The following is a 25,932-nucleotide window of genomic DNA, read 5'->3' on the forward strand; positions in this document are numbered from 1 at the left end:
GCCCACTAGTCAGTGTGTGTCAGTCTCCCTTTCCCACTTGTCCCTGTGTGTCCCCTTGTGCTTGTATCCCTTGTCCCCGTGTGTCCCCTTGTGTCAGTCTCCATTGCCCACTAGTCCCCTTGTATCAGTCTCCCTTGCCCACTAGTCCCCGTGTGTCCCCTTGTGTCAGTCTCCCTTGGCCACTAGTCCCTGTGTCCCCTTGTGTCAGTCTCCCTTGCCCACTAGTCCCCGTGTGTCCCCTTGTGCCAGTCTCCCTTGTCCACTTGTCCCCTTGTGCCCCTTGTGTAAGGCTCCCTTGCCCACTAGTCCCCTTGTGTCAGTCTCCCTTGTCCCCTTGTATCAGTCTCCCTTGCCCACTAGTCCCCTTGTAACCTTCTCCCCTGCCTCCTAGCCCCCATGTGTCCCCTTGTGCCTGTCTTCCTTGCTCCCTAGCCCCCCTATGTTACCCTTGTGCCTGTCTCCCCTAACCCCCTTGTGCCCGCTCCCCTGCCCCCTCGTCACCATTTGCTCGTGTTTTTCTCACGGCCCCTGTGTGGAGGGGCTGCATTATACTATGAGGGGGGCTGCATTGTATTCTATGGGGGTTACATTGAATTGTATGGCAGGGCTGCAGGGGGGGGGGGGTCATTTGGAAGTGCGCACCGGGGCCCATAACTTTGTAGTTACGCCACTGGATATTTGACTTGTCATTTTAGAACCTTATTTAGATGCAAGCACTTTATCCACATATGAATATGATATCTTTTGTAGATTTACCCCAAATGTTTAATTACTTAGCTTAAATGTGAACAAACATGAGCATTATCTTTCATAATGCATTCACTACTTCTGCTTGTTTGCTGATAGAGGAGATATCAGATGGGTATTTTAGCAGAACAGCGACTGATGTGGAAAACATTATACAGCTGCTAGGCCATCCCAGATATGTCTATGCATGATATTGAAAAGCTCAAAGCAAAAGAACTGACTGATAGTCTGAGCTCCAGGAAGCTGCAGTAAGACAGGACACGCTAGACAGGAAAAAAGCAGAGTTATTATAAATGTAGCAGAGTGGAACGTCAGCTGTTATGTCCTGTGTTCTGGAGAGAGATCACAAAACAAATGTTCTAGAGTTTTACAGCAGTCAATGCTGGGAGAAGATCGGCTTTAACTCCTTAAAGCCACAGCCCTTTTTTGTCTGTTTTTCACTCCCATTATTCCCAAAGCCATAACTTTTTTTTATTGTTTTGTCCATATGGCCATGTGAGGGCTTGTTTTTGTAGGACGAGTTGTACTTTTGAACTACTTCATTGGTTTTACCATATCATGTACTGGAAAATGGGGAAAAAAAATCCAAGTGCAGTGAAATTGCAAAAAAAAGTGCAATTCTACAACTGATTTTTTTCATTTATTTTTTTACCATATTCACCAAATACTAAAACTGACCTGCCATTATAAATCTCCAGGTCATTATGAGTTCGCAGATAGCAAACATGTTTAGGTTCTTTTTTATTTAAGTGGTGGAAAAAAAAATCCAAAGTTTGATTAAAAAAAAATTGTGTCATTTTCCGATACATATAGCGGCTCCATTTTTTGTGATCTGGGGCTGGGTGAGAGCTTATTTTATGTGTGCCGAGCTGATGTTTTTAATGATACAATATTGGTGCAGATACGATCTTTTGATCACCCATTATTGCATTTTAATTAGTGATGAGCGAATATACTCGTTACTTGAGATTTCTCGAGCATGCTCGGGGGTCCTCCGAGTATTTTTTAGTGCCCGGAGATTTAGTTTTTCTTGGCTCAGCTGAATTATTTACATCTGTTAGCCAGCATAAGTACATGTGGGGGTTGCCTGGTTGCTAGTTAATCTCCACATGTACTGTACTTATGCTGGCTAACAGATGTAAATCATTCAGCTGCGGCAAGAAAAACTAAATCTCCGAGCACTAAAAAATACTCGGAGAACACCCGAGTGTACTCGAGAAATCTCGAGTAACGAGTATATTTGCTCATAACTAATTTTAATGGAACGTTGCGGCGACCAAAAAAACATAATATTTAAGTTTTGACTTTTTTTTCAGTACGCCATTTACAGATTGGATTAAATCTTTTTACATCTTTATAGATCAGGTGATTCTGAATGCGGCGATACAAAATATGTGTATTTTTTATTATTATTCTATTTTGAATGGGGTGAAAAAGGGTGATTTAAACTTATATAAAATATTTTTTTATTTTTTAATATTTTTTAAAATATTTTTTTTTACTTTTCATTTGCTTCAATAGTCTCCATGGGAGACTCGAAGCTGCGATAATCTGATCACCTCTGCTACACACAGGCGATGATCAGATCTCGCCTGTGTATAGCAGAAATGCTCCCTTGCTATGAGCGCCGACCGCTGAGCTGCACTCATAGCAATCAAGCAATAGCAAACACAGGGGTCTCCTGCAGACCCTGGGTTGTTATTTCAACCCATCAGCTCACGAGTGTCAATTGGCGGGATTAGTGACGCACTTCTGATGCGATCACATTAAATGCCGCTCTCAGAGATTGACAGCAGCATTTATAAGGTTAACAGCCACTGGTGGATCGCGATTCCACCCGCGTCTGTTAGGGGCACATGTCAGCTGTTCAAAACAGCTGACATGTTCCAGGAAAGATGTGGGCTTAGCGCTGGAGCCTACATCAAAGGGGGAGACTCGACATATGCTGTACATGTACGGTGCATGTCGTGAAGTTAATAAAAAAGTGTAGAGTAGTTCTTCTTTATTATAAGCTGTACTTCCTTCATTCTATGTATTGATAGGGATGCAGAGGAATAAATCTTCACAACGCAGCTCTCCCCAATCCAATGTGCTTTACCATTTCTTACAAGCTCATCTTGAAAGCAGTCACAGCGCTGATGTGTCTGTCGTGTTTGTAGAACCCTAAGCAATACTACAATTTTTTTTCAGTAAAATATTGATAGGGAATTTCAATAGATGTGAACAAATATATAAAAGTGGAACTGATTTTTACTTGAATATTACAAAAAAAAATGCATTTGCCAATTTACGGATTTATTGTATTTTGCTTTTGTGGGGCTACCATTTTGCTGATCTGTAGAGGTCCATCAAAAACTTAAAAAAAACACTTATGTTCACCTTACCATTCACCCCTATGACCGCTCTGCTGCTCACTGTCTTTCGTATGGTTCTCAGAGCAGCTTATCATTGTTGCGGAGTGCTGATTTCTCGTTGTGACATTGTAATCTTACAGGTTTGAACAGAAACGTCTGGAGCCTCATCAGAGCTGGAAGTGATGTCACCGCTCATCATTCTGGCTTTCGCTCTGCCCTAGTGAGAACCAGCCCTTGAGAACTGAGGAAACCTTATTGACGTCATTACAGTTCACAGCAGTGGGGTTTTGTGGAGTACAGCATGATACCCGGCAGTGGTTGCTGCTCCAGTATATGGCGCTTTGGTCTCTGAAAGGGGCTGCATACACTGGATGAAGAACACGGGGATGGTTGTGGGACCGCCATTTTTCTGTGTTTTTATTAATAATAGCGACACTCAGCGTCATTTTTTTAGGGTCCCCTCATTTTAATAACATTAAAAGCAAAGCAGACAGGTGGGGTCTGATACTAATAGGCTGGGAAAGTCCATAGATATTGACCCCTTCCCAGCATAAGGCCAGCTCAAAGCTGTCTTCTTTCACTTGGCTGGTTATAGACATAATTGGGTCTACAAGTCTTCTTTTTAATTATTTATTTTACACTGTCACGTGGTGCACTGGCCAATCACAGCCATTACTTGGCATGGCTGTTATGGGGCAGGAAGTGCCACAGCCTTAAAGCTTGTTGATTGGCTGCACTGCAGCCTTTCAATAAGCTTTACTAGGCTGATGAACTCGAACAGTGACAAGGATGTACAGTAAGAAGTCCGTGTCCGGGGTTCGGTAACAGACACTTTGTGTCCAGTATGAAACCCAAACTTTATAGTTCGGGTTCACTCATCCCTAGTCATAAGGGAATTTCTTATCATTTAAATCATGGTTTTGTACTACATGCATTTTTAACAATTTTTGGCAATCTTTTTTTTCTACATCACAAACTATATTAATAGGTAAAATTTCAGGAAAGATATATCAGTCTGGAGCGGTGTCCTCGCTGTGAAGGCTCTGGAGCGGTTTCTGCCAGGTGGGGATTCGGCGGCGCTGTGTTGATGATCGCGGCAGCAGCGCTCAGGAAGGAATCCTCCGGCTTTGTTCCAGGGGCCGCGCAGGGGCTCTGGTCAGCGGAGGGGGTGAGGGAATATCTCACCGCTGGCTGCTGTGTGAAGTGCGGCTCCTCCTCCGGTCCTCCGTCCTCGGCCTGCAGACTTCAGCTGTGCTTCAAAGTGTCCCTCTGGCCTGGCATCCCAGTACAGCATCCGGATGGGTGCTGCTGTGCGGTGAAGGGAGACAGGGGTCAGTACCCAGTCTCCAGCCAGTCGATCAAGATGGCACTCTTCCTCTTTCTTCTGTGCTATCCCCCAGTGAGCAGGGGGACCCAGCACCGCAGACAATGAGCTGCGCAAGTAGTCCTTGTAGTATAGAGGAGATGGTTAATCCAAAATGGCGGCACTCGTCTCTCCCCAGTCAGGCAGGGAAGGGTCCACACAAAAACTCTGTTTATGCTCTGATTAAAGACACGATCTTGGTCTCAAATTAAGGCATGCTGTAGTGGCTGTTGACTAAAGTTATTAAGGCTATGAAATTGCCTCAAAAGGTAGCTTTTATGTTGCTTAAAAAGGGGTACTATGGGAGAGCTCCAAGTTCCTGCGTCCTCACATGGCAGAAGCTAGGCCACACACCCCCAATTTCTAATTTCTAGGTAAAATTAGTAACCTTGCAATTTTCACACTGTCCACTGGGGCTATTATAAATTCCTACTTCTTGTCATTTGAGGAACACCCAATGATGTGCAGCATCCGTCATAGGGCGCCTCCCTCTATTTAACAAAAAAGCAATGACCACAAATCCCAAATTATAGTATTTCAGCAGGGTGTGATTAATTTAAAATTACAATAGCTTTTATTAAATAATTCTTTAAAAGAACCCTAACATGGGCACAAAGACAACAAACGAACATATAGTGAAAAAGAATGCAAACACAGGCAAAAAACGCATACAAGCGAATGCACACGCTGCTTTTTTTTGCCATCATGCCGTAAGCTGATGCGGATAAAAAACACTGCATAAGCATGCATTTGCACGCATTTTTGCATGCGTTTGTGCGAGTTTTTGCATGTGGTTGCGCATGCAGCTAATAAGCTGCGCACATATACGTAAATGTGAACTTACCCTAAGATGTGCCAATTTTGGCACTTCACCTTGCTCTTCCCACTTGCCCTGTAGCAGTGGCAAGTGGGGTGATAGTTGGGGGGGTTGATGTCACCTATGTTTTGTCATCTATACTGTACGCGGAACATGAATTGCCGGCTTTTGTTCTATCTATATAATATATATATACACTGATCAAAAAAATAAAGGGAACACTTAAACAACAGAATATAACTCCAAGTAAGTCAAACTTCTGGGAAATCAAACTGTCCACTTAGGAAGCAACACTGTTTGACAGTCATTTTCACATGCTGTTATGCAAATGGAATGACAACAGATGGAAATTATTGGCAATTATCAAAACACACACAATAAAGGAGTGGTTCTGCAGGTGGGGACTACAGACCACATCTCAGTACCAATGCTTTCTGGCTGACATTTTGGTCACTTTTGAATGTTGGTTGTGCTTTCACAATCGTGGTAACATGAAATGGACTCTACAACCCACACAACTGGCTCTGAGTGCCCGATGTCCACAGATGGGGGGGTGTGCTCACAGCCCAACACCGTGCAGGATGCTTGGCATTTGCCACAGAACACAAAAAAATGGCAAATTCGCCACTAGCACCCTGTGCTTTTCACAGATGAAAGCAGGTTCACACTGAGCACATATGACAGATGTGACAGAGTCGTGAGACGCCATGGAGAGCAATCTGCTGCCTGCAAGATCGTTCAGCATGACCGGTTTGGCAGTGGGTCAGTAATAGTGTGGGGTGGCATTTCTTTGTGCCCGCCAGAGGTAGCCTGACTGCCAATATGTATCGAGATGAGATCCTCAGACCCCTTGTGAGACCATATGCTGGTGCGGTTGGCCCTGGGTTTCTCCTAATGCAGGACAATGCCAGACCTCATGTGGCTGGAGTGTGTCAGCAGTTGTGGCTGTATATATATATATATATATATGTATATATATATATGTATATATGTATGTTTTGACAAATATTTTCTTTGAAAACGATGTATAAATGACATAGAGAATTGCTGTATGAAAAAGCTCATGTTAAAATTGAATTGTAATCGGATATTAATCGCACTGCATTTGGATGTAAATCGAATGCTAGGTGTGAAAAATCAGATTGTACTCGCATGACACTCGTGCGACTCTCGGCAGGGAGAATCTGACCGATTTGTCATACGTTTAGTGTGACTCCGGCCTCATACTGATATTTAAGCCTATGGCATAAAAACTATGCAAAATTCCAATCTCCCTCTGAAAACATAGACATTGACTATTTTACAATTCCTCAATCATTTTACATTGAGAAAGTCCCTTGCCATACAGAAGTACATAAACGTTAATAGAGTTCACATTGCAGCTTTAACTCCCCCAAAGCTTAGGGCATATAATTATTGCCTGCTATGTGTTACAGCTCCCTTATGGGTAGACCGCCCCATGTGATTTCTTTCCCATCTTCATGGAGCTACAGTTTCTAAGCAATATCTAATCTTGTTACAGAGAAATCCAAGAAATAGTTGTAATATACATGGACGGTTCCTCGGTTTCATTTGGGGAAAATACTAATTAGAAGTCTAAGTTTAACATTTCTAATTAGATTACTGTTCATTTATACTTCGTGATAAATATTAAGTCAATGTACTACTTTCTATTAGGAGTTGAGGATCTTTCCAACAACTTTTAAATGCATACGTAAATCTCAGCTGCATTGTTCTGGCTACCCATTGCCCTCTTCATTTTTTACCAAGACTTTTATAGTACTGCCTTGTCCTGTACATTGTTTAATACTAAAAGTAATTTTCCTTGAACTACATGCAGTCTTCATTGCCTCATAATTAAAGACCCCAAATGATTAACTGAAGTAGAATTTTTTATTTCAACACAGTAAAATTTTGTAAGGTTCTGCTAAATCATGATGATTTCTTTCATTTATTCATTTGTCCTAAAGGCACTGGTATGAATATTAATTAACATTATAAGAATGTTTAAGTACTGTAACCAATTAGTCCTGTGTAGCAAGGAGAGCTGTGCCTTTTGGATATTCTTACAAAGCTGGCAATCCTAACACAGGGATCTAAGGGGTAACATTTTTCATTGTGGAGAGTAAGATGCCAGGCCTGGCAGGTCAAAGTGAGGAGACTTGTACGCCATGCATGCTCCTCTGGGAAATCAAATATGCAAATTGCCTCTTCTAAGAGGAAGATGACTTGAACTCTAGAGGCAACTACTGAAAGTACCAATCCCTAGATGCCAGTTTTAAGCCTCTCACCTAGCCAAGGCAGATCTCATATTTTGCACTGACCAAGGGCAATACCCAGAAACACTGTGTCTGCAAATTCAGATTCTGGTTTGGCTTTTATCCTAAATTATATGGCAAGGCTTATTAAAGGTTCGATATTGACTTTTTTCTTTTTTAAATCAGGTAAATTTTTATTGATTTTAAAATATTTGACATAAAGAAAAAATAGGATATCCAAATCAGAACGTTTGAGCCCCAGCTTAGTCCTCCCCCCAAACAACCAGCCCACCCTTACAAATACCAGTCATGCTCGACCAAAACCCAGATTACAGTGCACATAGAAATATAAAGTCTAAAACATCTATAACATGTCTTTTCACACTTTGACAGGACCAGCTAGCCAGTGCGCAGTCCAAAGATATAGAGCATCTAAGGCTCTTTAGCACAACATTCAGCAACAATATAATCAATAGTTGTGGACCACCCAAAGAGACCAAAGTTTGTCAAAATATGCACTTCTGTTCCTTTTGGAGTAAACCCCTTTTTCAACCAGAATAAGAGACTTCATGTGTTTAATGTATTCCCTGCAGGATGGAGGTCTTTCTGAGAACCAAATTTTAGCAATTACCGTATTTTCCGGCGTATAAGACAACTGGGCGTATAAGACGACCCCCCAACTTTTCCAGTTAAAATATAAAATCTTCTTAAAAGTCGGGGGTGGTCTTATACGCTGTATGTCGTCTTATAGGGCTGGTGACTAATGTGCCTTTTTTGGGGGGGGAGTGGTCCCGATGACGGAGGGGGCGTCTCACAGGAAAGTGTGAGTGGAGTATGCCCCATTACCTCACATTGTAGCTGCAGCCAGCGTCAGCGTGGGGTGCTGTGGAGCGGCGGCGGCTGCTCCTCTTTGTGCCGCAAGGGTACTGTGCTGTGGGGCGGCGGCTCCTCTTCCTGCAGCGTCGGGGCTCTGTGCTGTGGGGCGGCGGTGGCGGCGTATCTTCATGCACAGTCAGTCGGGGCTCCTTATGCATCTCCTGAAACCCGGAGGCACCGGCATCTCCATTGCTACGATGCCGTGGCCTCCGGGAAAATGGCCGCTGGGGGCGGCGCATGCTCAAATTCAGATCTCGTCTCCCGAGATCTCGGGACGAGATCTGAATCTGAGCATGCGCCGCCCCCAGCGGCCATTTTCCCGGAGGCCACCGCATCGCAGCAATGGAGATGCCGGTGCCTCCGGGCTTTGAGAAGATGCCAGAGGAGCCCCGACTGACTGTGCGTGAAGATACGCCGCCGCCGCCCCACAGCACAGAGCCCAGACGCTGCAGGAAGAGGAGCCGCCGCCCCACAGCACCCACGCGGCACAGAGGAGCAGCCGCCGCCGCTCCCCAGCACCCCACGCTGACGCTGGCTGCAGCTACAATGTGAGGTAATGGGGCATACTCCACTCACACTTTCCTGTGAGACGCATCCTCCGTCATCGGGACCACTCCCCCCACCCACCCACCATATACATGGTGGGGTTTCCCACGCCTGCTGGTCTGAGTGATTCTATGTCTCTGGCCATTCAGATTGATTGGCGCTTGAGCGAGCGCAGAGTTGTGCGTGCTGTGGCGTTGTCTTCCGAGCGGAGTCCTGAGCCTATGCAGTGTGATAGGATTGTGTCTAGAGCTGAACGACAAGGATTCAGACGTCAGAATAGGTTGTGGTTTTACTGCGGCGATTCTGCTCATGTTATTTCTGATTGCCCTAAGCATAGTAAGAGAATCGCTAGTTCTGTTACCATCAGTACTGTACAACCTAAATTTCTGTTATCTGTGACCCTGATCTGCTCATTATCGTCAATTTCTGTCATGGCATTTGTGGATTCAGGCGCCACTTTAAACTTAATGGACTTAGAATTTGCCAGACGTTGTGGGTTCCCTTTGCAGCCTTTGCAGAGTCCTATTCCTTTGAGGGGCATTGATGCCACACCGCTGGCTAAAAACCTCAGTTTTGGACACAGCTGACCATGTGTATGGCGCCAGCTCATCAGGAAGATTGTCGTTTTCTGGTGTTGCATAATTTGCATGATGCTATTGTGCTGGGTTTCCCATGGTTACAGGTGCATAATCCGGTATTAGATTGGAAATCTATGTCTGTAACTAGTTGGGGTTGTCAGGGGGTTCATGGTGACGTTCCTTTGATGTCAATTACCTCCTCCCCCTCTTCTGAAATTCCTGAGGTTTTGTCAGATTTCCAGGATGTATTTGATGAGCCCAAGTCTGGTTCCCTTCCACCGCATAGGGACTGTGATTGTGCTATCGACTTGATTCCAGATTGTAAGTTCCCTAAGGGCCGAATTTTTAACCTGTCTGTGCCAAAACATGCCGCCATGCGGAGTTATGTTAAGGAATCTTTGGAGAAGGGGCATATTCGGCCATCTTCTTCACCATTGGGAACAGGTTTTTTTTTGTTGCCAAGAAGGATGGCTCCTTGAGACCCTGTATTGATTATCGCCTCTTGAATAAAATCACGGTCAAATTCCAATACCCTTTGCCTTTGCTTTCTGATTTGTTTGCTAGGATTAAGGGGGCTAGTTGGTTTACTAAGATTGACCTTCGAGGGGCATATAATCTTGTTCGTATTAAGCAGGGTGACGAATGGAAAACTGCGTTTAATACGCCCGAGGGCCATTTTGAATACCTTGTGATGCCATTCGGGCTCTCTAATGCCCCATCTGTGTTTCAGTCCTTCATGCATGATGTATTTTGGAATTATCTTGATAAATTCATGATTGTATATTTGGATGATATTTTGATTTTTTCAGATGATTGGGAGTCTCATGTGAAACAAGTCAGGATGGTATTTCAGATCCTCCGTGATAATGCTTTGTTCGTGAAGGGGTCTAAGTGCCTCTTTGGAGTACAGAAGGTTTCTTTTTTGGGCTTCATTTTTTCTCCCTCATCTATAGAAATGGATCCGGTTAAGGTTCAGGCCATTCATGATTGGATCCAGCCCACATCCTTGAAGAGCCTTCAGAAATTTTTGGGCTTTGCTAATTTTTATCGCCGTTTCATTGCCAACTTCTCCAGTGTGGTTAAACCCCTGACCGATTTGACGAAGAAGGGCGCTGATGTGGCGAATTGGTCCTCTGCAGCTGTTTCTGCCTTTCAGGAGCTTAAATGCCGATTTACTTCTGCCCCTGTGTTGCATCAGCCGGATGTCTCCCTTCCATTTCAGGTTGAGGTTGACGCTTCTGAGATTGGGGCAGGGGCCGTTTTGCCTCAGAGGAATTCTGATGGTTCCTTGTTGAAACCGTGTGCCTTCTTTTCTCGAACGTTTTCGCCTGCGGAACGCAAATATGATGTCGGCAATCGTGAGTTGTTGGCTATGAAGTGGGCATTTGAGGAGTGGCGTCATTGGCTTGAGGGGGCCAAGCACCGTATTGTGGTCTTGACTGATCATAAGAATCTGATTTACCTCGAGTCTGCCAAACGGCTGAATCCTAGACAGGCCTGATGGTCCCTGTTTTTCTCCCGTTTTGATTTTGTGGTCTCGTACCTTCCGGGTTCTAAGAATGTTAAGGCGGATGCCCTCTCTAGGAGCTTTTTGCCTGATTCTCCTGGGGTCCTTGAGCCAGGCGGCATTCTGAAGGAAGGGGTGATTCTTTCTGCCATCTCCCCTGATTTACGACAGGCTCTTCAGGAATTTCAGGCTGATAAACCTGATCGCTGTCCAGTGGGGAAACTGTATGTTCCTGACAGATGGACTAGTAAAGTGATTTCTGAAGTTCATTGTTCTGTGTTGGCTGGCCATCCTGGGATTTTTGGTACCAGAGATTTGGTTGGTAGGTCCTTTTGGTGGCCTTCTTTGTCACGGGATGTGCGTTCTTTTGTGCAGTCCTGTGGGACTTGTGCGCGGGCCAAGCCTTGCTGTTCCCGCACTAGTGGGTTGCTTTTGCCTTTGCCGGTCCCTGAGAGGCCTTGGACACATATTTCTATGGATTTTATTTCAGATCTTCCGGTTTCCCAGAGGATGTCGGTTATCTGGGTGGTTTGTGACCGGTTTTCTAAGATGGTTCATTTGGTACCTTTGCCTAAATTGCCTTCCTCTTCTGATTTGGTTCCATTGTTTTTTCAGCATGTGGTTCGTTTGCATGGCATTCCGGAGAATATTGTGTCCGACAGAGGTTCTCAGTTTGTTTCTAGGTTTTGGCGAGCCTTTTGTGCTAGGCTGGGCATTGATTTGTCTTTTTCTTCCGAGTTTCATCCTCAGACAAATGGCCAAACCGAGCAAACTAATCAGACTTTGGAAACTTATTTGAGATGCTTTGTGTCTGCTGATCAGGACGATTGGGTGGCTTTCTTGCCATTGGCCGAGTTTGCCCTTAATAATCGGGCTAGTTCTGCTACCTTGGTTTCACCCTTCTTTTGTAATTCTGGTTTTCATCCTCGTTTTTCTTCAGGGCACGTTGAGCCTTCTGATTGTCCTGGGGTGGACTCTGTGGTTGACAGGTTGCTGCAGATTTGGGCTCATGTTGTGGACAATTTGGTGTTGTCTCAGGAGGGGGCTCAGCTTTTTGCTAACCGTCGTCGGTGTGTTGGTTCCCGGCTTCGGTTTGGGGATTTGGTCTGGTTTTCTTCCCGTCATGTTCCTATGGTTTCTTCCCCTAAGTTCAAGCCTCGGTTTATTGGTCCTTATAGGATTTCTGAGACTGTCAATCCGGTGTCTTTTCGTTTGGCCCTTCCGGCCTCTTTTTCCATCCATAATGTTTTTCATAGATCTTTGTTGCGGAAATATGTGGTGCATGTTGTTCCCTCTGTTGATCCTCCTGCCCCGGTGTTGGTTGATGGGGAGTTGGAGTATGTGGTTGAGAAGATTTTGGATTCTCGTTTTTTGAGGCAGAGGCTTCAGTATCTTGTCAAATGGAAGGGTTATGGCCAGGAGGATAATTCTTGGGTTGTTGCATCCGATGTTCATGCTGACGATTTGGTTCGTGACTTTCATTTGGCTCGTCCTGATCGGCCTGGGGGCTCTGGTGAGGGTTCGGTGACCCCTCCTCAAGGGGGGGTACTGTTGTGAATTCTGCTCTTGGGCTCCCTCCGGTGGTTATAAGTGGTAGTGCTGCTGTCTTTGGATCGCAGCATTCATCAGGTGTGTCCACTTATTGCAATTCTGACTGGGCTATTTAGTCTTGCTTGACCCTTTAGTTAGTGCCAGTTGTCCATTGTTTCCTGGAGGATTCACTTCCCTGCCTGGTCTCTCTTGCTTGCTGTTCATTTCAACAAAGATAAGTTCTGGCTTTGTTTTTTGCAGTCCACATGCTGTGGGCCTGATCGTTCAAGTTATTTTCCATCTTTTGTTTAGTCCAGCTTGGTCTGTATAAGGATTTGTTCAGCCAAGCTGGTATCTCTGGAGATGCAGATATACCCTCCATATCTTTAGTTAGATGTGGAGATTTTGTATTTTCTGTGGTGGATATTTTCTAGTGTTTTAATACTGACCGCATAGTACTCTGTCCTATCCTTTCTATTTAGCTAGAAGTGGCCTCCTTTGCTAAATTCTGATTTCAGTCTGCGTATGTTATTTCCCTCTCCTCTCACAGTCAATATTTGTGGGGGGCTGTCTATCCTTTGAGGATTTTCTCTGAGGCAAGATAGTTTTCCCTTTTCTATCTCTAGGGGTAATTAGTCCTCCGGCTGTGTCGAGATGTCCAGGGAGTGTTAGGTACATTCCACGGCTACTTCTAGTTGCGGTGTTAAGTTCAGGGTCTGCGGTCAGTACAGGTACCACCTTCTCCAGAGTACGTCCCATGCTGCACCTAGGCCACCAGATCATAACACCTTCCCCAGTATGGAAGTGGGATGTATACTGAAGGAACAGAAATCTCCGTATAAAAAATACCCTATATATTAGATATACAAATTCACCATCAATATCTGTATTAATACACATAAGCTCAAATGTGACCGCCAAGTGAATCAATATAAAAAAATCCTCTAGAAAATGAAGAAAATACAGTGGGGAAAAAAGTATTTAGTCAGCCACCAATTGTGCAAGTTCTCCCACTTAAAAAGATGAGAGAGGTCTGTAATTAGCATCATAGGTACAACCACAACTATGAGAGTCAAAATTGAGTGAACCAATCCAGAAAAGCATCTTCTCTGATTTGGCAAAATTTATTTTTCAAATTATGGTGGAAAATAAGTATTTGGGCACCTAAAAACATGCAAGATTTCTGTCTCTTACAGACCTGTAACTTCTTCAAGAGGCTCATCTGTCCTCTTCTCATTACCTGTAGTAATGGCACCTGTTTGAACTTGTTATCAGAATAAAAAACACCTGTCCACAACCTCAAACAGTCGCACTCCAAATTCCACTATGGTGAAGACCAAAGAGCTGTCGAAGGAAGAATGGATCTGCAATAGGCAAGCAGCATGGTATGATGCAATCAACTGTGGGAGCAATAATAAGAAAATGGAGGAAGACAAACAAGACCACTGATAATCCCTCGATCTGTGGCTCCAAGAAAGATCTCACCCCGTAGGGTCAAAATAATCACAAGAATGGTGAGCAAAAATCCCAGAACCACACGGGGGAACCTAGTGAATGATCGGCATAGAGCTGGGACCACCGTAATATAGACTACCATCGGTAACACACTATGCCACCAGGGACTCAGATCCTGCAGTACCAGACATGTCCCCCTGCTTAAGCCAGTACATGTCCAGGCCCGTCTGAAGTTTGCTAGAGAGCATTTGGATAACCAGAAGAGTATTGTGAGACTGTCATATGGTCTGATGAAATCAAAGTAGAACTGTTTGGTAGAAATAAAACTCATCATATTTGGAGCAGACAGAATGCTGAGTTGCATCCAAAGAACACCACACCTACTGTAAAGCAGGGGGGGCAACATCATGTTTTGGGGCTGTTTCTCTGCAAAAGGACCAGGACGACTGATCCGTGTACATGAAATGGGGCCATGTATTGAGATTTTGAGAGCAAACCTCCATCCATCAGCAAGGGCATTGAAGATGAAATGTGGATTGGTCTTTCCGCATGATAATGATCCCAAGCACACAGCCAGGGCAAAGAATGAATTGCTTTGTAAAAAGCTTAAGAAGGTTCTGGAGTGGCCTAGCCAGTCTCCAGATCTCAACCCCATAGAAAACCTTTGGAGAGAGTTGAAAGTCCATGTTGTCCAGCGACAGGTCCAAAACATCACTGCTCTAGAGGAGATATGCATGGAGGAAAAGGCCAACATACCACCAACAGTGTGTGCCAACCTTGTGAAGACTTACAGAAAATGTTTGACCTCTGTCATTGCCAACAAAGGACAAAGGATATATAACAAAATATTGAGCTGAACTTTTGTTAATGACCAAATACTTATTTTCCAACATAATTTGAAAAATAAATCTTGCCAAATCAGACAAGGTGATTTTCTGGATTTGTTTTCTCAATTTTGACTCTCATAGTTGTGGTCTACCTATGATGTCAATTACAGGCCTCTATCATATTTTTAAGTGGGAGAAATTACATAATTCTTGGCTGACTAAATACTTTTCCCCCAGTGTATACAGTGGTAACTTGCCTGCATCCACCTCTTATTCACCAAGGTTGTTCTCTCTTTTGTAAGGTGTGTTTCTTGAAGCTATATTATAGAAGGGTTATAAGATTGAATACATTGAAAAACTGCAGCTCTTGTTAGCCAATCTAGAAGACCTCTAACATTCCAACTTAAAATTGCAGTTGTTCCTGACATTTTGGCTGGAGTCAAAAAGTTTACCCAGGATACTACTATCTATTAAACTATTTGGTACAATTTCTGCTTTAAACTATGCAAAATTTTCCCAGCTGAGGAGTGATGGGGAGGCTAGTTCCGCTGAGGATGAGGTGGAGAGACAGAAACTGGAATACAATGAGACTGAAACATTGATGGAAGTTGAAGCTGCTGTTCTTGGTGTGGGGAAGATGTGTGACATCCCAGCATCTGACTCGGTCCCAGACTCCACCAGGTCCACCCAGTGTGCCGTCATGGAAATGTAGCATACCTGTCCACAATAACTTGTCCACGTGTTTGTGGTTAGGTGGACCTTCCCTGTGCTTATGTAATGCAGGGATGACACACCGTGAAAAATAGTGGTGGCTGGGAATGGAGTACCATGGGCTTCCACCGCCAAGAGGTCACGAAAAGACTCAGTTCCCACAAGCTAAAATAGCAACATTTCCAGGGTTAGCAATCTGGCAATGTGGATGTTTAGCGTTTGGGCCTGTGGGTGGGTAGATATTTCTGCTTTCTGTTAAATGTCTGTGGTAGGGACAACTGAACGCTGTGCTGGGACAATGAACTGGACGTGGTCTGTGCAACTGCAGGTTGTGGGCAGGAGACATCAGCACCTGCTTCATGAACAGCAGATTGGGAAGACCGGAACACAGGGGAAGGGGCAGTGGTTTCACCCTCAGACACAGATTTGGCAACCAGGCGTTCCTCCCTCCAACTGAGGTGTTTGGCTGCCATGTCCTTTTGCATGCTGGAGGTGCTCAGGTTAGCAGTGTTTGTGCCTTTTCTTAGCTTGGTTTGGCAGATGCTGCAAATTACAGTTGTTTTGTCTGAAGGGCTTTCAGAAAAAAACTGTCATACAGGGGAACAATGCACCCTTAGCCTGTTATCTTGCCGAGTGGGGGGAACTCTGTGGAACAGTTGACAGAGTTCTCCCTCTGGTCAAACCACTACCTTTCCTTGCCTGCTTTCGTGCTATGGATCCATCCCTCTCTGCACTGCTGTGCTCGCTAGGTGTGCCACCATGCCAGGTTGGATCAGTGGCCTCCTCATCGACCAAGTCGTCTCCCAATTCATCAATCTGATCCTCCTTCTGAGTTGTGATTTTAGGCTGACCTGTGCATCATGATTATCCTCCACCTCTTTAGACAATAATTGACCTTCCCCAATGTGGCTTTCTATTGGCCATGGGTGCTCAAATGTTGGGGCATGTTTCCTCATGACCCTCTTTAATGGTGCATGTTGAAAGGCCTGAAAAATTGCAAGAGAGCGTAAACAGTTCCTCAGAGTGGCCAGCATTGGGGTCATATGTCTCCTTGGACTCTTGATGGTGGGAGGAAAAAGGACTAGGTTGAGGATTCAGAGGCCCAGCCTCTTGGATACTGAGACTGAACCATGTGGAAGACTTCATGGTGCTGCTTTTCAACACACTGGAGACTTTGTCTGCCATCCAACCCACAACATCCTTGCACTTGTCTGGGTTCCTCAGTGGTGTAGCACGCTGACCAAATTTTTCAGGAAGCTAGAATGAGATACATTCACCTTCTGATCTGTCACACAGCCTTGTCAGGCATCACAACAACCACATCCCTTAACTTCACCCTTTCTCATAATGAATGCATAATGATTATGATGAAAAAATGTCCTGCGTTTCCTGCCTTTATTTTTTACAAGTACCCTCACAGAGGTGTTATGTACAAATTCCCTGTATCTATCAATGTGTGGCTATTTTTTGTCAGATATCAGCTTTATTACATGCAGCAACAGCAGACTCACGAAAATTACAGGTAAAATCACATTTGCATATCTCAGCAGGGTTTGCACCAGTCGCACAACTGCTAGCTAAAGATACGCTATTTATTTAATCAATAGAAAATTAGTATTCTTTTTATATCGCATTGCTGACACACGCCAACAGCAGACTAAGGAAAATTATTGGCACTAATAAATTGTGACATTTGCTTATTTCTGAACGGATGTTGCCAGTCGCACAACAGCTAGATAAAGATTCACTATTTATTTAATCAATAAAAAATTAGCATTCTTTTTATATCGCCTTGCTAACACATGGCAACAGCAGACTAAGGAAAATTATTGCCACTGGTAAATTGTGATGTTTGCTTATCTCTGCACGTATTGTGCCAGTCACACAACTGCTAGATAAAGATACACTATTTATTTAACCAATAGAACATTTTTATTTTTTTATATCATTTTGCTGACACACAGCAACAGTAGGCTCAGTGAAATTAATGGTAAATAGTGATGCTTCTGTAGCTTAGCAGGTTTTGTGCTAGTCGCACAACTGCTAGATAAAAATTAACTATTTAAGCAATAGGCAAGGAATATTATTTAACAATTAGCTTTTAAAAAGGATTTTACTATATGCTGGCACTGAGAAATACTGTTTAGCTGTAAAAATAATATATACAGTACAGACCAAAAGTTTGGACACACCTTCTCATTTAAAGATTTTTCTGTATTTTCATGACTATGAAAATTGTACATTCACACTGAAGGCATCAAAACTATGAATTAACACATGTGGAAGTATATACTTAACAAAAAAGTGTGAAACAACTGAAATTATGTCTTATATTCTAGGTCCTTCAAAGTAGCCACCTTTTGCTTTGATGACTGCTTTGCACACTCTTGGCATTGTCTTGATCAGCTTCAAGAGGTAGTCACTGGGAATGGTCTTCCAACAATCTTGAAGGAGTTGCCAGAGATACTTAGCACTTGTTGGTCCTTTTGCCTTCACTCTGTGGTCCAGCTCACCCCAAACCATCTCGATTGGGTTCAGGTCTGGTGACTGTGGAGGCCAGGTCATCTGGCGTAGCACCCCATCACTCTCCTTCTTGGTCCAATAGCCCTTACACAGCCAGGAGGTGTGTTTGGGGTCATTGTCCTGTTGAAAAATAAATGATGGTCCAACTAAACGCAAATCGAATGGAATAGCATGCCGCTGCAAGATGCTGTGGTAGCCATGCTGGTTCAGTACACCTTCAATTTTGAATAAATCCCCAACAGTGTAACCAGCAAAGCACCCCCACACCATCACACCTCCTCCTCCATGCTTCACGGTGGGAACCAGGCATGTAGAGTCCATCTGTTCACCTTTTCTGCATCACACAAAGACACAGTGGTTGGAACCAAAGATCTCAAATTTGGACTCATCAGACCAAAGCACAGATTTCCTCTGGTCTAATGTCCATTCCTTGTGTTCTTTAGCCCAAACAACTCGCTTCTGCTTGTTGCCTGTCCTTAGCAGTGGTTTCCTAGCAGCTATTTTACCATGAAGGCCTGCTGCACAGAGTCTCCTCTTAACAGTTGTAGTAGAGATGTGTCTGTTGCTAGAACTCTGTGTGGCATTGACCTGGTCTCTAACCTGAGCTGCTGTTAACCTGCGATTTCTGAGGCTGGTGACTCGGATAAACTTATCCTCAGAAGCAGAGATGACTCTTGGTCTTCCTTTTCTGGGGCGGTCCTCATGTGAGCCAGTTTCTTTGTAGCGCTTGATGGTTTTTGCCACTGCACTAGGGGACACTTTCAAAGTTTTCCCCATTTTTTTCGGACTGACTGACCTTCATTTCTTAAAGTAATGATGGCCACTCGTTTTTCTTTACTTAGCTGCTTTTTTCTTGCCATAATACAAATTCTAACAGTCTATTCAGTAGGACTATCAGCTGTGTATCCACCAGACTTCTGCACAACACAACTGATGGTCCCAACACTATTTATAAGGCAAGAAATCCCACTTATTAAACCTGACAGGGCACACCTGTGAAGTGAAAACCATTCCCGGTGACTACCTCTTGAAGCTCAACAAGAAAATACCAAGAGTGTGCAAAGCAGTCATCAAAGCAAAAGGTGGCTACTTTGAAGAACCTAGAAGGTGTGTCCAAACTTTTGGTCTGTACTGTTTATGGTGCTACGCAGGAATATTATGTAGTGCCAAAAAAATTGGTTTAGAATATGCTGGTACTAATATTATTTGGCTCTAAAAAGAGCTGCAGCTACTTTGTATACTATGGTAGTGGATGAAGCCCTGCCTATCTCTCCCTAATCCCACAGTCTGTTCTTAATCCTAAACTACACAAGACAATGCAAAATAGCAGAGATCTGCAGCATGTTCTTGAAATGATGATGTGATAACACCCAGGGGCCTGCCTTTCCCTCTCCCTCATATTAACTCTCTCCCTACACTATTTCCACCCAACAAAGAACTAATCTTCACTCTCATGAGCACTTAGGCCATGTGCACACGTTCAGTATTTTTCGCGTTTTTTCGCTATAAAAACGTGATAAAAACACGAAAAAAACGCTAACATATGCCTCCTATTATTTACAGTGTATTCCGCATTTCTTGTGCAAATGTTGCATTTTTTTCCGCGAAAAAATCGCATCGCGGAAAAAAAAGCAACATGTTCATTAAAAATGCGGAATTGCGGGGATTCCGCACACCTAGGAGTGCAATGATCTGTATACTTTCCGCACTGGGCTGTGCACACCATGCGGGAAGTAAGCAGATTATGTGCGGTTGGTACCCAGGGTGGAGTAGGGGAGACTCTCCTCCACGGACTGGGCACCATATAATTGGTCAAAAAAAAGAATTAAAATAAAAAATAGTGATATACTCACCTTCGATGTCTTCCCGCCTCTCAGGTGCATGCTGCCGCTTCGGTTCCTATAGCTGGTGTGCGGTGAAGGACCTGCGATGACGTCGCGGTCCTGTGATTGGTCGCGAGACCGGTCATGTGACCGCTCACGTGACCGCGACGTCATGGAAGGTCCTGCGCACACACACCAGCTATAGGAACGGACGCCGCTGAGGAGATCAGCTGTCTGCAGGTGAGTATAAGCATTTTTTTATTTTTTTATTATTTTTAAACATTCTATCTTTTACTATAGATGCTGCATAAGCAGCATCTATAGTAAAAAGTTGGTCACACTTGTCAAACAGTATGTTTGACAAGTGTGACCAACTTGTCAGTCAGTTTTCCAAGCAATGCTACAGATTGCTTGGAAAACTTTGGCATTCTGCAAGCTAATTACGCTTGCAGAATGCTAAAAAAAACCGCGAAAAAAACGGAAAAAGAACGCAAAAAAAAAAAATGCGGATTTCTTGCAGAAAATTTCCGGTTTTCTTCAGGAAATTTCTGCAAGAAATCCAGACGTGTGCACATACCCTTAAAAGAGCTTTTTGGGATCACAAACTATCCCAATACGCTCCTTCCACTCTTCCTAAGCTCACAGTACGCTTTTCCTACGATGTTTCCAGCAGCCATGTGCTGATTGGCAAGCAAGCCCAGCATGTTCATTAACTGCAAATAAAGCGCCAAACATGCTGGGCGGTCACTCGAATATACCAAGGCAAAAAGAAATGTGATTCATCTAAAGCAACAATTCTCAGTCATGCTGGATACAACACACAATAAGACAGGTTAAGGTCCCTTAATCGCTTTGTCCATTCTGTGAATTTAATCCTCTATTTTTGAACTTCTGTGGAGAAATCCAGAACCATTTGCAGACAGGTCCTGTATGTCACTCGCACGTCTTAAAATGGTATCACGGTCTCTGTAGTGCAGAATCCTGGTTAACATTGGACGAGGGGGGTGTCCACAAGATAAGGGTATTGAAGAAATCGAGTGAGCATGTTCAATAGCAAATAAAGGTGTAAGAATGTCAGTCCAAAAAATATTTTAAAACCAGTTTTTCAAAAATTCAGTGGGAGCATTCCCTTCCGTTATTGACTGTTAGAATTGCTAACTAGAGTTCCATTACACTTCCTCTCTGAAGAGGCAATTTGCAATCCTAAGAACGACATTTTAACCATGTGACATCTTCACCTTACAACATCATACAGGGAGTAGGGAAAGGGATTAGTGGTGCCTCACTGGTATCCAAATGAACACAGGTGCCAGGAACAAGTGACTAGATACCACTCAGTAGCAATAGCAAAAAAGGAAAAAAAAGTTCCAGTACCAGGCGTCTCTTCATAAAATCTTCAGGCGTTTAGGGGCTGCACCCCTGCATGATGTTTTTCTTCTTGACATGAGAATAAAATACTGAAGATTTTATGAAGAGACACCTGGTGCTGGAACTTTTTTTCCTTTTTTGCTATCTTCACCTTACATTTTCCCTCCTAGCTTTATGACTGGTTATTTGTAACTTGAGTTAGTGAAAGACAGATACTGGTTACATGCTGTTCTTTAAGTGTTGTGGCTACAAAACACAGTGATTTTAGAATGATTGCATAAATTATTATAAAGCAGTAACTTACTTGCATGGTCTGATTCATGTACACTGGGCAGTCATAAATACCAGTGCCATCCTCCTTTGGTTTGGTATTCCCAAGATATATAGGATTTATTATAACATATGGTAATGGATGTCTCCCATTCCTGGAACAGATTGAAGAACACATAGTAAACAGTTTTACTTACCATTCACTATGATTATTATAGTATTTTTGTTAAAATTGGATCATTTTGTTAATGTTATATAGTTACGCCACATTCATACATCCACGTGTCAAGGTCGGAGGACAGACCATGATTCTCAGACTACACGCAGGTCTCTTGACCAGAATTTGAAAGCCTCATAAGTGTATATGATGCTGTCATGTTAGGATCAGGAAATTCACGGCCTGTCTGTGAATCAAGGTTCATACTTGGACCGTTATTCTCCTATGTGCGAATGCAGGCTTAAACTGTATAGACATGTAACTTCACAAGGGATAATATTTCTGCTTGTGATAATAAAATCATGAGCTTAAACTATCAGAATTAATACAGTTTCAGGCAGTGAAATAATGTTTGTCAAATTTGTTAAAAGTTTATGTAAAATATAAGAGAGGCATTACATACATCATGAAAAAGCAGATTCAAGGTGACAGCAAAACATAACTAGCCTGATGGATTGTTAGAGGGGTTGTGAATTATTCACCCTTAAGCTAAAGTCACACTAATATTATTATTTATTTTTAGAGCATCATTGATTCCATGATGCTGTACATGAGAAGGAATTACATACAAAAGAAAAATATAAATTACAATGAACAAATTAACAATGACAGACTGGTACAGAGGGGAGATGGCCCTGCCCTTGCGGGCTTACAGTCTACCACTACACTAGTGTTGGACCCAATGTTAAGGATAAGTTCCAAAATGTTTCCAGGAAAAATAGCACAGCATTCTGCTCTATTTTTTTGTAAGTTAAACCTAACAGAAGCCAAAGTGACCCATTTATAGCAAATAAAGTCTCTATTCCACCATTTGTGTCTGTCATAGGCCTAATCTGTTTCTTTTAGGAGTTAGATGGATCATGGACTGAGGAAGACAGAGTTCAAACATATCGTTATTTTGCAGAAGTATAGTTAGATGAAGACCAAGATTGCTTCCATGCGTAGGCAAAGGGTGAAAAATTGAAGGGGTGGAGATACCGAGGCATGTGCAGTGGTAGCAGGTGAAAACAAAGTTTCAAAAAGGCTAGTACCACCAAAATCATTTGTTAATATAACGTTTATCTAATGCATATAGACATCTTAGGAGGTTCATTCTGATAGCATTCCACTTTTGATGCAACATATTATAAAATAATTGTCATTTCATACCTTGATTTTTTCAGGAGATTATCTTTGAAATCCCATGCAGCACCCTGTAAAACAAGGTCCTTGAGGCAGAGTGAATACAACTCGCTGTATGGTTTACAGTCTAGAGATTCTACAATGTGACACTGGAGAATGATCTGCAAGAAAAAAAACAAATCAACTTTATAACATGTAGTTTAGGAAACAATGAGGCAGAACAGATACAGGTGTCACCGATGGAATGGTTATTCCACTATGTACAACATAAAGTGTTATGGCGGCAGAGGAGGTGGACTGGGCAGAACACTGACTCAAGCTTATTGTGTCACTGTCAGAAGCTACATCATCATACTTTTACTGAGATGAGCAATGTGAAATATATTTTGTTACGCCCTTCAATTCCTCCTCACTAGAGATGAAAATATCTGGAGAAAGCTGAAATTGCCAAATCGCGTAGATTTTTCCAGGAAGTTCGATTCACAGCTAAATTATTCTCATTGAATTGATTGTTCCCAATTATGGTCTGGGGTCTTTACAGATTATAAAGCATAATAAACATTATATGTGAAAAAAAATAAATACTCACTTGATAGTATTGAAAGCCCCCTTTATTAATGATACACATTATCATCAACAGTTACAAAACATATACCTCATGCAATAAATATCCATGATGAAGGGCAAACTCCACTTTCAGTGCCAATAGCAATGCTTTTGGGTTAACCAGTCCGTCAATATTTAAGGATATCAGTGCTTCCTTTTCACCCTTGGCAAATGGCATTAGTCCTTTTGTCATCCAATGTTTCAGCTGTGTATGCTTTTTGTGCAGACCTAGCCAACATCAAAGAGTTAGACAGACAGCAAATGCAAACTCCTATATTGCCAGAACAGTAAATGTTGATGTGCTTTGGTTGCAGTTCAAGAAAGATTTATAGTTACATTTAGCTTTTAGACAGTGAAAAGAAGATGTACAGTAACACAATGGACAATGAATGGCTTTGCTGACCCTCACTGCTATTCTTTCTCATAAGACTTGTGTAGTCTAGCTATTTAAGGCACTTTTAAACAGAAGAAAACTATATATCACTATTGCACAGTGGCTTTGTTGACTTATTGGCACAAAATTTGCCATGTCTAATGCAGTATAATGTCCAGCCAAGCTAACTGGTTGGCATTTAGACGGTCCATCTGTTTGTTTGAATTCATTTCCAAGTCTGTAAAAGACACTAAAAGCTGACAGTGGAAACATTAGAAATCACACAAGATGATGCTTTGGTGTCAGAATGCAAAATATATTTTTGTGCACTGATTGAGTAAAAGTATTGCTTGCACATTTCTTGCAGCATCTTGGACTTTTAAGCTTATTACATACCTTTCACTACACCAAATGACCAAATGAATGTCCCTTAGAGACAGGCTACTAAGTACTAACTCAATGTAGATGATCTTAGGTAGACATTTTCTACCCTTTCTCTAACTTACTTGCATTGTCTTGTGTAATCATACCATATTACAAAGTGCTTATTGTTGAGTCCAACTTCTTAACAGCTAAAACATTAAGCAATCCAAAGTCAAAGCTAGACAGGTTGAAAAAAGACAGGTCTATCAAGTTCAATCTTTCTTGACCAGTTATAAATTCTCAATCGCTATAGTATATAAAAGCCAAAATGCCATTTGTTATGAGTCAATCATCCAGTCCTTGTTATAAATGCTGATATAGCATCCGCCATTACTACCTCTTGCAGTAAGGCATTCCACAGTCTGACTGCTCTAACTGTAAAGAACCCTTTCCTATTTAGCTGTTGGAATTGCATGTGGTATATAACTTGCCTTCCAGCCAGGGGACTATGTTAACAGATGTTTGGCAGTAGTGAGAGGGAAGCCATAATTTGGGGACCTCTCCTTTCTGTAAAACCTCAGCAGTGCCTCTTAGATGTTCTGGTATTGCTGTCACACCTCCAAGCAAAAAATGTGATAACACAGTAACAGTGCTTTTAATATGTTTCAGGTTTGAATTCATCCAACTGCACTCCTGCAATACAGAAGCAAAAGCTTATTTAGCTAACATATACTTTTTTTTATAAAACACTATTTCACATGTAAAACAAGTGTGTCGTATATGAGTTTACATAGCAGGCTTAAAGAGGTTGTTCCACAAAGTATATGTTAATTAATAGACCTTGGAATAAAAATAAGGTCCACAAATGGATGTGTTAAAAAAAATGTTCCTGTGCTGTGTACTGTATAATGACCATGTCTGACCATGCAGGAATGCAGCGCCCCAGAGTCCTGGTCGTGCAGTGTTGTCGCTGTCCCACCAGGGGGAGTGATGGTACGTCTGATGGCACTAAAGGAGTTCACCTGACCAGGTATCACAGTCACACACTACACTTCACAATCCGGCCACCAGGGGGAGCAAAGGGTTCTATCTATTAGGCCACTCCTCACACTCTGGTAAAACTGGGAGTCGGATAGGAAGTTAGAGAGAAAGCTGACTGGGGAGACCCAGGGAGGACCTGTCAGGGGTGGGATCCTGACAGCGGCCTAGCACGAGATAGAGTGTTACGGAGCTGCGCCTGCACTTCATTGCGGCAGCATCCTAAGAAAGGACAAGAAGCAAAGTATATTGTGGAGAAGTGAGAAACGAGATCACAGCACTAGGAGATAACACCAGGAGGAGTCCTGCCTTAAGATCGGCAACATCCTTCTGAGGCACGTAGCCGGCAGCCGGAAAGCCGAGGGAGTGATTGGCTTTACGCATTACTCTGAACTATGGCAGGGCAGTTAATTCCAAGTTGGCTGTCCAACCTTTACACCTAATGAAGACAACGGAGGCAATTGTGGGAGAGGGGCGTCTCTAGGGTCCCTATAAAATAACTCCAGGCCTACCCCGTCATACGGGTGCGTCCTATCCATACCATCTGGGGGACGGAGAGAGAAACAGAAACATACATGACAGTTGTGAGGACTATCCCGTGGTGCTCAGCAGGGAGGTACTACAACACACAGGCGCTAGTAGGAAGGCTACTGATTTCCC

At 43.0% G+C, this 25,932-nt stretch overlaps 1 protein-coding gene across 1 annotated transcript in view; it reads right to left on the reverse strand.

Annotated features, from left to right (window-relative positions):
* The window catches only part of LOC143816267 (uncharacterized), a 657,854-nt gene that overhangs the window by 82,399 nt on the left and 549,523 nt on the right, over positions 1–25,932 (reverse strand). Inside the window, exons 51-54 of the mRNA XM_077296442.1 lie at positions 24,726–24,927; positions 23,548–23,726; positions 22,920–23,053; positions 21,588–21,708 (exon numbers count right to left, since the gene is read on the reverse strand). Coding sequence (XP_077152557.1) covers positions 21,588–21,708; positions 22,920–23,053; positions 23,548–23,726; positions 24,726–24,927 — 636 coding nt within the window. The remainder of the gene's footprint in view (positions 1–21,587; positions 21,709–22,919; positions 23,054–23,547; positions 23,727–24,725; positions 24,928–25,932) is intronic.

The sequence above is a fragment of the Ranitomeya variabilis genome, chromosome 3 (assembly GCF_051348905.1).
Source record: "Ranitomeya variabilis isolate aRanVar5 chromosome 3, aRanVar5.hap1, whole genome shotgun sequence".
NCBI classification, from domain to species: Eukaryota; Metazoa; Chordata; class Amphibia; order Anura; family Dendrobatidae; genus Ranitomeya; species Ranitomeya variabilis.